Source organism: Dipodomys spectabilis, unplaced genomic scaffold (assembly GCF_019054845.1).
Source record: "Dipodomys spectabilis isolate Male_0828 unplaced genomic scaffold, ASM1905484v1 ptg000023l, whole genome shotgun sequence".
Taxonomy (NCBI): domain Eukaryota; kingdom Metazoa; phylum Chordata; class Mammalia; order Rodentia; family Heteromyidae; genus Dipodomys; species Dipodomys spectabilis.
Window position 1 is genome coordinate 5,876,190 of NW_024870700.1, and position 12,603 is coordinate 5,888,792.

Below are 12,603 nucleotides of genomic sequence, written 5' to 3' on the forward strand. Positions count from 1 at the left end.
ATGTCCCCCCCCACCCCACACCTCATTTCCAGATCTAAAGAAACATTCAGTAATATTAGTAATTTTATCTTCTATCTTACCCTATCATTGTAATAAGGCATGTAAAAACCTTCACAACTAGAAAATAGCTATCTGTAATGACTAGACATGATGCTTATATTGAATAGGAAAATACGCTAAGGGCTGAGACAGCTCTGGCATTTTGGTCACACATCTTTTGGCTTTTGTAAATTATAGAACAAAATTATGGAAAGGGTATTTTAAAGGTTATAGCTGTATTGGGGTGTCCAAAAATAGTCCCTTAATGTATGTTCTATACATAGTTTTTTTTCCTTAGTACTTTTAAAAGAGAATTTCCCACCCCTCCCCCACTTGCCAGAAAAACAAATAATGCAGATATTAAAGGATTTGTGGGAAACAACATTATTTGGCCCTAGATCTTTACATCTCTTTTTACTTCAGTTATTTTTCAGATAGCGACGGAGAAAAAGGTAAGAGGGCTTGGATCCTCTTACTTTGCGTTTTGATTAGTTGGAACAGCAATTGTGCATTGTCATGCCTAGCTCATTATTTAGACAAGATCTGATTTCTTTGCCCAGGTTGGCCTCAAACCTCAATCCTTCTGTCTCCCCTAGGATTATAGACATGTAGCTGACATCTGCGCTCACTTTTGTTTTTAAACAAGCCCACTCTTGGCAATAACTAACCCACTGCAGTGATAGTGATACTAATCAGTTTGCCAGGGCAGAACCTTGATGACCTAACCATTTCTTTTGAAGCTCTACCTCCTATCACTATGGGTTGGGATTATATTTCCAACATGAATTTGGGTCACACATTCAAACCATAGCACATATTAAAAAAGTGTTCCTTTTTGGCTTTGGTTGGCTATCAACTAGGATGTATTTACCAGAACTATTCATAAAGTTATTCATGGAGCAAGGCTGATTGGAAACCTCATCTTGACTTATACTTTAATGATTGCCATGGTAGTAAGAAAGAATTATGGTAAAGAATACATTACCTTTTATCTGCATGATGGAGATCAAAATAGAGTGCTTTGGAATGTTTTAATAGGCCACCCAGAGGGGTTTTCAGAAATAATTTCTGAAATAATTCTTTCAGAACTGTCCTTTTGTGTGGGAGACTTTCATCTGTTGTAGATATACAAGAGGTTGCATATGGGCTCTGTCTTTTTTTTTTTGCCTTATCTGAATCAACCCACATATTTTAGAGGATGTCACATAGTCTACTGAAAGCTGTTACCTGTGAACTTCATCTGTATAATATGAGAACTATCAGTTGATGCATTTTTCTTGTCTCACTTCCATAACTTGCATTGTTACCTTTGCTCCAGCACAAGTACTGATTTCTTTCTTTCTTTCTCTTTCTTTCTTTCCTTTTCTTTCTCTTTCTTTCTTTTCTTTCTCTCTCTCTCTCCCTCCCTGCTTGCTTGCTCGCTCTTTCTTTCTTTCTTTCTTTCTTTCTTTCTTTCTTTCTTTCTTTCTTTCTTTCTTTCTTTCTTTCTTTCTTTCTTTCTTTCTTTCTTTCTTTCTTTCTTTCTTTCTTTTTCTTTGTTGGTCTTGAACTCTGGGGGGCTTGAACTCTGGGCCTGGGCACTGTCCCTGAGCTCTTCAGCTCAAGGCTAGCACTCTACTACTTGAGCCACAGCGCCACTTCCAAGTACCGATTTCTTTCTGTAGCTCAAGATGTGAATCTATTTTCCTGCACCAATGGCTATAGTCATGTGGTAAGTTATTCCTTGCTTGACAGAAAGTTCTTTTTCTGGCTCTTCTCTTTCTTAGCACACATAGGGTTGCTCTTTTTTTTTTTTTTTTAAGTTTTTTTTTTTCTTGCAACAGTCTTTTTCTTTCTTTCTATTTTGTCAGTCATGGGGCCTGAACTCTGGGCCTGGGCACTGTCCCTCAGCTCTAGCTCAGGGCTAGAGCTCTACCACTTGAGCTACAGCACCACTTCTGGCTTTTTCTGCATATGTGGTGCTGAGGAATTGAACCCAGGGCCCTATGCATGCAAGGCAAGCGCTCTACCACTGATCCACCTCCCCAGCCCCAGGGTTGCTCTTTTTAAAGAGAGCACAAGCTGACCTCAAATTCACAGTCCTCCTGCCTCAGCCTCCTAAGTTCTGGGACCTCAAGAGTGCAGCACCACATCTGGCTTGAAGAGTTTAGATATTCACTCTGAAGATTCGATCATTTTATTCTATGAAATAGGCTAACAAGAAGAACTTACCAGGAAAAAAATGCATGCAAATTGATTACCACGTAGATACTAGGAACCATACACTAGGAGTATGAGTCACATGCTTCCTTTGAGTATGTGACTCAAAGGAAAAGGTAGACGGTAGAAACTCAAATAGGTGTTGTTGTTGTTTTTGTTGATTGTGGGGTTTGAACATAGAGCCTGGGCACTGTCCCTGAGTTTTATTTGCTCAAGTCTAGCTCTACCACTTTGAGTCACAACTCCACTTCTGGTTTTCTGGTGGTTAATTGGAGAGAAGAATCTCATAGACTTTCCTGCCTGGGTTAACTCTGAACCTTGATCCTCAGATCTCAACCTTCTGAGTAGCTAGGATTACAGGTGTGAGCTACTGTTGTCTAGACTCAAATAGCATTTTACATAATCTATGAGCAAGGATCAGGTGAATGGTGGTCAGTCACTTTGCATATCTCAATTGTTTCAGTTAGCATAAAAAATCCACCAGGCTGACAGGAGGACATAAGTATGTGGAAGGAACTAAATATTGAGAATTATTTACAGAAAAGAACTAGAATATGAAATTTAGAATATGGATCTAAAATCAAATACATCAGAAAGACTCCATTTTAAGAGAATTACATTAAACTATTTGCTGGATTAAATAAGACTTTAATATTATGATTAAAATATTAAATTATTTAATATCTGTTAATGTTAACCTAAGACAACCATAATCATAAGACAACCATTTTCCTCTCAGAGTTTCTCCATCAGGAATCTCAGATAAGTTCTCTTCTTAGTTTATAAATTACTGAGGTGTGAGGAGTTGAACCTGATCTTAGATCTTTTCTTTTTCTAATGAAAGTTCCTCAGAATGTGTCTCCAAGGGCTGGGCAGCCTTGTTCCTGATGTGATCACTAAATACATGGTAGGAATTACTTTACCTCAATAGACTCACTGAGTATCGTCCTTAAGGATGTAAACTCACGAATTTCACACTGGATTAGATATTCTTAGAAATTAAAGGTGTCAAGCCAATGCTTGAAAAATAGGCTTTGAAACTTTAAATTTATCCTGAGCTACCCTGCTGAGTAAGTTGACACTGACAAGTTTTGATGTTCTATTTTCACAGCAACAGGCTGTGATGTCAGTGAGTTATTTTATCACAGAATTTATCCAAAAAAAGATGTTAGGCTCTGAGGCAGAAAGCTCTGATTTAATTGCATATTATTCAACAATCATTTTCTATAAATAAAAATGGAAATAGAATGAAGCCTCAAAATAACCTCTTATGTGAATTTTTTTTATTAATAGTTGCCATGGTGTAAAAAAAGCTCCAACACTTTATATGGATGGTATGTATTTTTAAAAAGACATTAAGGACATTCAGCTGTAAGTCAAAGCAAAACTGTTTCCTGCAAAGAAAAGATAAGCTAGGTAATACACATTGTAAAGAAAACAGCATTAAAGCATCTAAAAGAATTATTAAAATAATAAAAGTATAATTAGCATAATCATAGAGGAAAATGACCCTAATAGTAGGTTTTTGAAGAGGCAATGTAGATAAAATTGAAGATATATATACATATATATGTATGTATGCATGTATGTATCTATATATGGTTGAACAAACCATTTAAACAGCATTACATAATATCAACACATAAATCAGTGAAGTAGCCTCAATACTAGACACTGGGATAGGTGGACCCTGTGGATGAATTGCAAGTGCTAGCAGTTAATAGCAATAAAGCAGCCAAAAACTCAATTGTTTAAGAAAGCAAAATTTTCTTCCTTGGTCACACTACTCAGAAAGGGTTAGTTGGGGGCCTCTTTCTCTACCATTAGAGCAGCCTTCTGGAATATTACTAGTTCCTGTGGCAGGATGAATATAGTTTTTTTCCTTGTTCAATCATTTTTTTCTTAATTTGAAAGACATTAGAAGGTAGGATTGTTCTCAAATATTCTGTAGCTCTCATTTTGTATACAAGCAATGAAGTTACCTGTCCTTTTGCAGTTAGATGTGAACCATTTCACTTCCTTGGCCAACAAAACATGAATGAAAGAGCCAGTACCTGATTTTTTTTCCCATCAATGGTAACAAGATGTATTGTCAAAAATAAAAAATAAAGACTATTCAAGAAAACTCTTTACTTTAACTATAGCCATAGCTCAAGAAGTAGGGAAATTGGGAGGCAGAGGCAGTTTGAGGGTAGGCAGGGCAAAGAACATTAACAATTGATTATTATCTTGACACGAGACAGTATCAGTCAGAGTTCCCCAGAGAAACAGAATAGCACACATCCAGATATGAGATTTTAAAATTGAGAACTACTGTAGCTCACATAATTATAGGGGTCTGGCAGCCCCACAATCTGTCATCTCTAAAGCTGGAGGAACAGAAAAACCATGATAATGCCTGAGTCTGCAACTTTGAGCATCAGGAGAACCAATAGTATAATTCTCAGTATGAGACTGGAAATTTGAGAACTTGGTCAGGGGGGAGACATAGCTAGGGTTCAAAGTTCCAAGAGCCTGGAAAGCAAAAGACAGGTTTCAGATTGAGAACGAATTTGTTCTGCTTTGCCTATTTTGTTCAATCTGGACCCTCAGTGGTTCTGTTGATACCCTGGCCAGCCCAAGATATCATCCATGAAGGCTATCATCTTACTCAGTCTGAAATACTCAGAAAGAATGTTTTACCAGCTATCTGGATATCCTTTAGTCCAGTCAAATTGACTGGTATTTTTTTCTTTAAAAAATTAAGTTACTCTGGGGGCTGGGAAGGTGGCTCAGTGGTAGAGCGCTTGCTTTGCATGCCTGAGGCCCTGGGTTCGATTCCTCAGCACCACATAAGCAAAAAGGAAAAAGCTGGAAGTGGCGCTGTGGCTCAAGTGGTAGAGTGCTAGCCTTGAGCTGAAGAACTGAGGAACAGCACCCAGGCCCAGAGTTCAGGCCCACAACTGGACCCCACACACACACATACAAAAATTAAGTTACTCTGAATTAATTGAATGAAATTATAGTTATGTGGGAAATACATTATGGCCAACATTACATCTTTAAATTGCTCAACATTTATCAAACATGAGCAAAAGAAATTTTTTCTTCTAGTCACCTTCAAACAATGAATATAGGTAAGAGATCATCTACAACTGGGTTTCTGGAGGAACTAGAGACGTTTTCATATTTACCAAGTCAAAGCTTGGTAAAAAAAAATTTAATAGACACTATATGTCTCATTCACTGGGCTTAGCAAGGTACACAGCAGTAGTGGCTATGGTAGACAGAAGTCTGAGATGGACCCTGAGTTCCTACTCCCTGCTCTATACAAGTGGTGTAATTTTGTGGGAGGAACTTGTCACTCCCATGCTTAGTGTATTAATCAGTTACTCTGAGTTAATAAAAAAGGAGATCATCCATCTGGCCCGACTGACCCCATCAGGTAATAGCACAGAATTAAGGACTCATCCTTCCAAATGGAAGGGAATTAATTCTGCTTCAGTGGCAATACTGTGGGAGAGGGTACCAAGCTCTGGCAGGGGAATGCGGGCTTTCCAGTATCTCGATTTAAGCCTGAGATGCTAACCACAGAACTTGGCCACGCAGCACTGGCATTTCCTGACCTCTAGGACCGTTAGCTGGTAAGCTCGCGTTCAGGTGACTGAATTTTTAGAATTTTAATGTAGCAGTGAAAACATCCAGGTGTTCTTGCACTCATGGGAAAAAGATTGCCTTGCCCTGAAGAATGTTCTTGTGGGAGCCAAGTTTATTCAGACTCAAACTTTTGAGTAGAAGGCATTCCCAGGTTCTGAGTAAAGAAACAGGATAAGACCGTTTGGCTTCGAAGGTGAACGGATGTCTCAAGGGACAGAGCTCTCAAACCGCGATTACGAGAATGACTGTCCAAGGACGTAGCGGCGGGTGATGCTCGGTCGGCGCTGATCTTATGTTCTAACTCGCTGTGCCTGTGACTAAACTAACACACATTACTACACAGGCCTTTCAAGAAATTCAGCTCTGTCACGGCAGCGATCGTTAAAAAAAAATCATAGAGTTGGTAAAAATTCTTTAATCAGACAGACCTCGGGCACTAAGGTGCTGTGCCGGACAGCTCGTAGGTACGTCCGTGGTCCTCGATGCTGACAAAGGTACGTCAGGCCCAGGCCCCGCCCAGCTGCGCTGGAAGGCCAGACCTACGTCCCCTGGCCACGCGTTATAAGGACTCGGAAGGAAGACTAACAACACGATTCTTCAGTCAAACTGGCTTCAACCTCCTACAATCCACCACCGCACCGCACAAGGCCTGCCGGGGCTCTGCAGGCGCCCTTGCGTGCGCGCTCCCCGGGCGTGCGTGCGTGCGTGCGCGCACGTGTCTGAGCCGTTTAAGTCCGCTGCGCGCCGCCGGAGGCGCCCGTCGCCATAGCGACCGCCTGTGGCCCCGCGGAGCTCGGCGGTCCTGCAGGCCTCCGGGAGTTTGAGGTCTGCACGTCCCCGCGTCCACCTCAGGACGGGTTTCTGGATCCTTCCCGGCTCCCCGCCCTCCGAATCTCCTCTCCATCTCCAGAGTCATGGCGGGCGGGGTCCGGGACATTCGGAAGCTCTTCGTCCTCACCACTACCCAGAATTACTTCGGACTGATGTCGGAGCTGTGCGAGCAGCCGCTGGTGTACCACTGTGTGGAAATCAACAACTTCTTGGACGACGGGAACCAGATGCTGCTCAAGGTGCAGCGGTCCGACGCCGGACTCTCCTTTTCCAACACGGTAGGTTGCCTGACCTGGACCCCAGGCCTAGGCGCGGGGCTGAGCGGCTGCCCCGCGCGCCCAACCCGCGCCCAGCCCGCTCGGGCCCCGAGGGCCCCCGCGCTCCCAGCCCGTTCCCAGCCCGCTCGGGCCCCGAGAGCCCCCCGCGCTCCCAGCCCGCTCCGGCCCCGAGAGCCCCCCGCGCTCCCAGCCCGTTCCCAGCCCGCTCGGGCCCCGAGAGCCCCCCGCGCTCCCAGCCCGCTCCGGCCCCGAGGGCCCCCCGCGCTCCCAGCCCGTTCCCAGCCCGCTCGGGCCCCGAGAGCCCCCCGCGCGCCCAGCCCGCTCCGGCCCCGAGGGCCCCCCGCGCTCCCAGCCCGCTCCGGCCCCGAGAGCCCCCCGCGCTCCCAGCCCGCTCGGGCCCCGAGAGCCCCCCGCGCTCCCAGCCCGCTCCGGCCCCGAGGGCCCCCGCGCTCCCAGCCCGCTCGGGCCCCGAGAGCCCCCCGCGCTCCCAGCCCGCTCGGGCCCCGAGAGCCCCCCGCGCTCCCAGCCCGCTCGGGCCCCGAGAGCCCCCCGCGCGCCCAGCCCGCTCCGGCTCCGAGGGCCCCCCGCGCTCCCAGCCCGCTCCGGCCCCGAGAGCCCCCCGCGCGCCCAGCCCGCTCGGACCCCGAGAGCCCCCCGCGCTCCCAGCCCGCTCGGACCCCGACAGGCCCCCCCGCGCTCCCAGCCCGCTCGGACCCCGACAGACCCCCCCCCCCCGCGCTCCCAGCCCTCTCCGGCCCCGAGAGCCCCCCGCGCTCCCAGCCCGCTCGGACCCCGACAGCACCCCCCCCCCCCGCGCGCCCAGCCCGCTCGGGCCCCGTGGGTCCCCCCCCCCTGCCGCGCGCCCCCGCGCGCCCCCTGGGAGCTAAGTCGTCCCGCCCCGCCCTCTTTGGCCTTATATCCCTCACCTGGGGAAAGAAACGACTCTGCAGAAGTATGTTTTCCCGTTTTATTTTCCTCCCCATGTTCTCCAGGCTAGCCCCCAACTCCTGGGTCAAAGAGCTTTCTGCCACTGTAGCTGGGACTTGTGAATACTTGGAACTGTGGGGGCGTGTCTCCCTCCCCTCCGTTTTCTAAGTTTTTAAAGATTACAGATAGGTTCTAGAAAGAAAACGTTTATTTTAATTATTTTTCCCTCCCCCCGCCCTCGTCTTTTCCCACTTGAGGAGAATTCTGGTGTATCTTTTGTGTTATGCACTCAGTTTTACTACTGCCTGAAGGAAAGATTGCCCAAGGACTTCCAGTCTTTACAAAATAACTTGATAGACTCATAACAAAGTTTGCACTAGTTTCTCAGGGGACCACCTGTGGTGTATTTGTTGATCTGTCCTCTCAGCCAGAAGGATTGTTTACAAGATAAATGCATTTACAACCAAGTGTTGCAAATGTAAAATTCAAAGCACAAGACCTTGACAGGCTCACTCATAGATGAGCCCTGACAGATTGTAGACAGCTGTAATGGCTAGTTTGGTGTTGGCATTCATCTGTAGGTCTGGCAGTCTCAGACAGTAGTCAGTGCACTTTCCTGTTACGATCATTACAATATCTCAGGCTTTGCCAGGAGGTAAATAAAGACTTTGCTACAACTATAGCTTTGCCATGGTAGTATAAAATCTATATAACACTACTTAAAACACTACATGTAAGGCTGTGTTGTGGTAAGACTTTGTGGACACTGATAATTTGAATTTCATATTACCTTTATATGCCATGAAATAAGAATCGTGTCAGTTCCTGTCGACTAGCTAAAAGTTGTTGTCATTAGGATGAAAGCCACGTGACATCAATCTTGCTCACCTTCAAAGGGATCTTCATACTCAGCAGTAATAAGTTCATAGACAGCAAAGTGTCAATAACTTGAAAATGTGCAATACTGTAAAAACTTCTTTAGAAAGACGTATACTTTGTGGCTAATAATCTGTTTACTGTGAGCTTTTTAAAATTTTTTTTGTGTTTGTGTGACTTGAACGTGGGGCCTGGGTGTTGTCCCTGAGCTTTTTCTTTCAAGGCTAATGATCTCCCACTTTGAGCCACAGTGCCACTTCCAGTGGTTAACTGGAGATAAGAGTCCTGTCTGTGTTGACCTTGAACAATGAGCCCCCTAAGTAGGATTACAGGTGTGAGACACTAGCTCCTGGCATATGAATTGACATTTTAAGATTGCTTAAATGAATTTCAATTGAGTTCACCTGGTTCCAGTTTTATCTTTTTGATTTTCTTAATTTTTTTTGAGATAGGGTCTTGATATGCAGTTCAAGCTGGACTTGAACTCATGATGCTCTCCTATCTCACCCTCCACAGTGTTGGAATTAAAGGCTTGGAACACCATGCTTGGCTTTGTTCCAAATTTAAATAATTGACTGTGACAATTGAACTAAAAAAATTTGATGCTCAAACATTTAAAATGTTAGCCAGGTGCTGGTGGCTGACACCTGTAATCCTAGCTACTCAGGAGGCTGAGATCTCTGGATCCACGGATCAAAGCCAGCCTGGGCAAGGAAAGTCCATGAGATACTTATCTCCAATTAACCACCAGAAAACTGGAAGTGAGGCTGTGGCTCAAGTGGTAGAGCACTTGCCTTGAGCTGAAGAGCTAAGAGATAGCACCGAGGCCCAGAATTCAATCCCCACAACCAACAAAAAACAAACAAAAAAAAATGTTTTCTTAAAGGAAAAACCTTGGTTAAGGTAAAGATAATTTTCGGGAAAGTATTGGCAGTTTTCAGTACATATATATTTATAATTTAAAAATAACTTTCTTGGGCTGAGAAAGTGACTCAGTGGTAGAGTGCTTGCCTTGCATGCATGAGCCTCTGGGTTGGATTCCTCAGCACCACATACGCAGAAAAAGCTGTAAGTGGTGCTGTGGCTAGGCTTGAGCTGAAGAACTGAAGGACAGCACCCAGGCGCAGAGTCTAGGCCCCACGACTAGCAAAAAAACAAAAAAAGAAAACTAACAACAAAGAACAACCCTCCCCTTCTCAAAACCTTCTTTAAAAACATCACCTTCTAAAATACTCTTTTTTTTTCTAAATAGGAGAATTAACATCTCTGTTCCAGACTTTCTGGGGTAGTTAGACAAGTACACTGCTCATCACTGTGTACCTGTATTACTCAGTTTTGATTTGTAATGTGAATGAATCTGGCTGGAGTGGAATAGTTAGCAGTATATGTCAACAATGTATAATATTTTATTCTCATAAATCACTTATCAAAACAGCTCTATGATATAACCACATGTAGGTAGGAATACATTATAAACTCATATATTCTTAAGCAGAGATAGAATGGTTTTTAATATTTTAAAGTTAACATTTTTTTCAGCAAGTATTACAGTGATACAACATTTTAGAGCATGATTCATTTCAAACAATAAATTTTATGATGATTAAATTACAAATCATTTATTTACCAATTTAGATTGATTTTGGTGACACAAAAGATAAAGTGCTGGTGTTCTTCAAGCTTCGACCTGAAGTAATTACAGATGAAAATCTGCATAATAACATTCTTGTTTCATCCATGTTGGAATCTCCTATTAATTCCCTTTACCAAGCAGTACGGCAGGTGTTTGTACCAATGTTGTTAAAGGTGAGTAAAGTTTTCTCTAGTAGCTTGTGCAGATGGTATATAAATACATAAATATTTAGTATTTAATTTACTGTCTGTCATGTTTTTGTGGTGCTTAGGATATCAAACCTAGGGCCAAAATTTTTTTTCTCCAGTTTTAATTTTAAAATAAGCTTTGTTGACAAATACACAAATTGGGAAAAGGTGTGAAACATAATTGACATCAGCTCTTACAATGTCCATTAGTAATTAGCTTTATAAAGTTGTCACTGTTCAGAAGACTCTTCATCCCTCTTACGAAGTGTAGTTAGTGAGAAGTTTTTGGTGAAAATGGGTTTGTGGACTTGGTTCTTTAGACAGTGTTTTAGGCAGCCAGTTTTGCTGGTGATCTTTTGATCAGTAGTCATTCTTGTCCTCTTGTATAGGATCAGGAGTGGAGCAGAAACTTTGATCCAAAACTTCAGAATCTTTTGAGTGAACTGGAAGCTGGATTGGGTGTAGTTCTACGAAGATCAGACACTAACTTGTCAAAATTGAAACTTAAGGAAGATGACATACGAGGTATGTAGTATGTGCAATGTTTTATGTTTCCAAATTGCTTGCCAAAATAGTTTTATAATAAATACCAGTAACATAAAAGACGTACAAAATTATTATATTAGTACATCAGTAAATTAATATAGTTCACAGATTTCTTCTCATTATTTTGAAACTATTTTCAGGATAAAACTTTTTAAAATAGATGTATATGTATTTGGAGAAGAGAAATATATTTTTAAACTATAATAATGAAACTAGGAAATCATCACTTGCATTAATTACATCTTAAAAAGTCACTGTGAACACTGAATTAGAAAACAATGGATGACTGCTTCCAAGGGAAATGCAGGAGAAAGTTACTTTGAGCCTCTGGTCATATTTAGCCAATTGATGAGTATATGACTTTTTTTTCAATTTATGTTTAAAGACATATATATATATATATATATATATATATATGATCTATATCAGATATAATACAAATATATGTGTATATGTTTATAATTGATCAGTTAACAAGGAGAACCTTGTGTTTAGGAATACTAGGTCACATTTAGCACTGTGCTTTGGGGGTCATCCTAACAGTGGAGTCAACAAAAAGCTTAATACATGTCACTGAACAAAGAACAAAACATGAATATATTGACATTAGCAAGCTTACAGAGAACAAATTCAGAATGTTTACCAGAGTAGATAAGAGTCATACTGAGCAACAAACTCAACAGGTGCAATGTGAAGTCTAAATTTGGGGCTACCAGTGTTTTAGTGAATTTCAGTTAAGACCTTACTGTTGATAGAGATTTTAAGATTCATGTTTAGTACATCTTCAAGAATATGGAATATGCATGAATGTAAATACAACCAAAGTTAGCAAATGCACCACCTAATTTTCTGGCTCCCTGTTTTCTATTGATTGTTTTTTCTCTTCACTTTTACAGGCATTCTTACTCCAAGTGATGAATTCCAGTTCTGGATAGAACAAGCTCATCGTGGTAGTAAACACATTAGTAAAGAAAGAGCCACATATTTTAAAGAATTGTTTGAAACAGTTGCAAGGGTATGTGATTCATATGTGGTTATGTAGCAAGCTTCTTGTGAATGCACTTTAGGGTTCAGTTTTCACTGCATATTTCTCTGTTTTAAAATCAACTTGATGGTGAACAAAATGTATACTTCATATATAGTAAAGTTTAAGTCATGTATTTAAAGTGAGTAAAACTTACGAATATAAAACATCAAAGAAAGTTAAATTTTGGCCTAGAATATTTTTTTTTTCAAATTACATGTGTGCTTTTTGCCGATACTTAGTGAAAAACAAAAATCTTATCTATGTAGAGGTAATACGGTTTTCTGAATGAAGGCTTACTTTACACAAATGAACATTTCTGAAGTAATATGAAATATGAAGTCTGTTTTATGCCTGTATGTTGTTCCAATGTATATGCATAGAGCTTAATAAGTGATACTTTAAATGTGCTTGTAACATGTCTAT

The 12,603-nt window shown here is 42.1% G+C and overlaps 1 protein-coding gene across 1 annotated transcript in view; it reads left to right on the forward strand.

Annotated features, from left to right (window-relative positions):
• Positions 1 to 6,685: 6,685 nt before the first annotated feature.
• Positions 6,686 to 12,603, forward strand: part of Dync2h1 (dynein cytoplasmic 2 heavy chain 1) — a 169,353-nt gene continuing 163,435 nt past the window's right edge. Inside the window, exons 1-4 of the mRNA XM_042674847.1 lie at positions 6,686 to 6,983; positions 10,422 to 10,592; positions 10,997 to 11,132; positions 12,050 to 12,168. Coding sequence (XP_042530781.1) covers positions 6,789 to 6,983; positions 10,422 to 10,592; positions 10,997 to 11,132; positions 12,050 to 12,168 — 621 coding nt within the window. The 5' untranslated portion in view covers positions 6,686 to 6,788. The remainder of the gene's footprint in view (positions 6,984 to 10,421; positions 10,593 to 10,996; positions 11,133 to 12,049; positions 12,169 to 12,603) is intronic.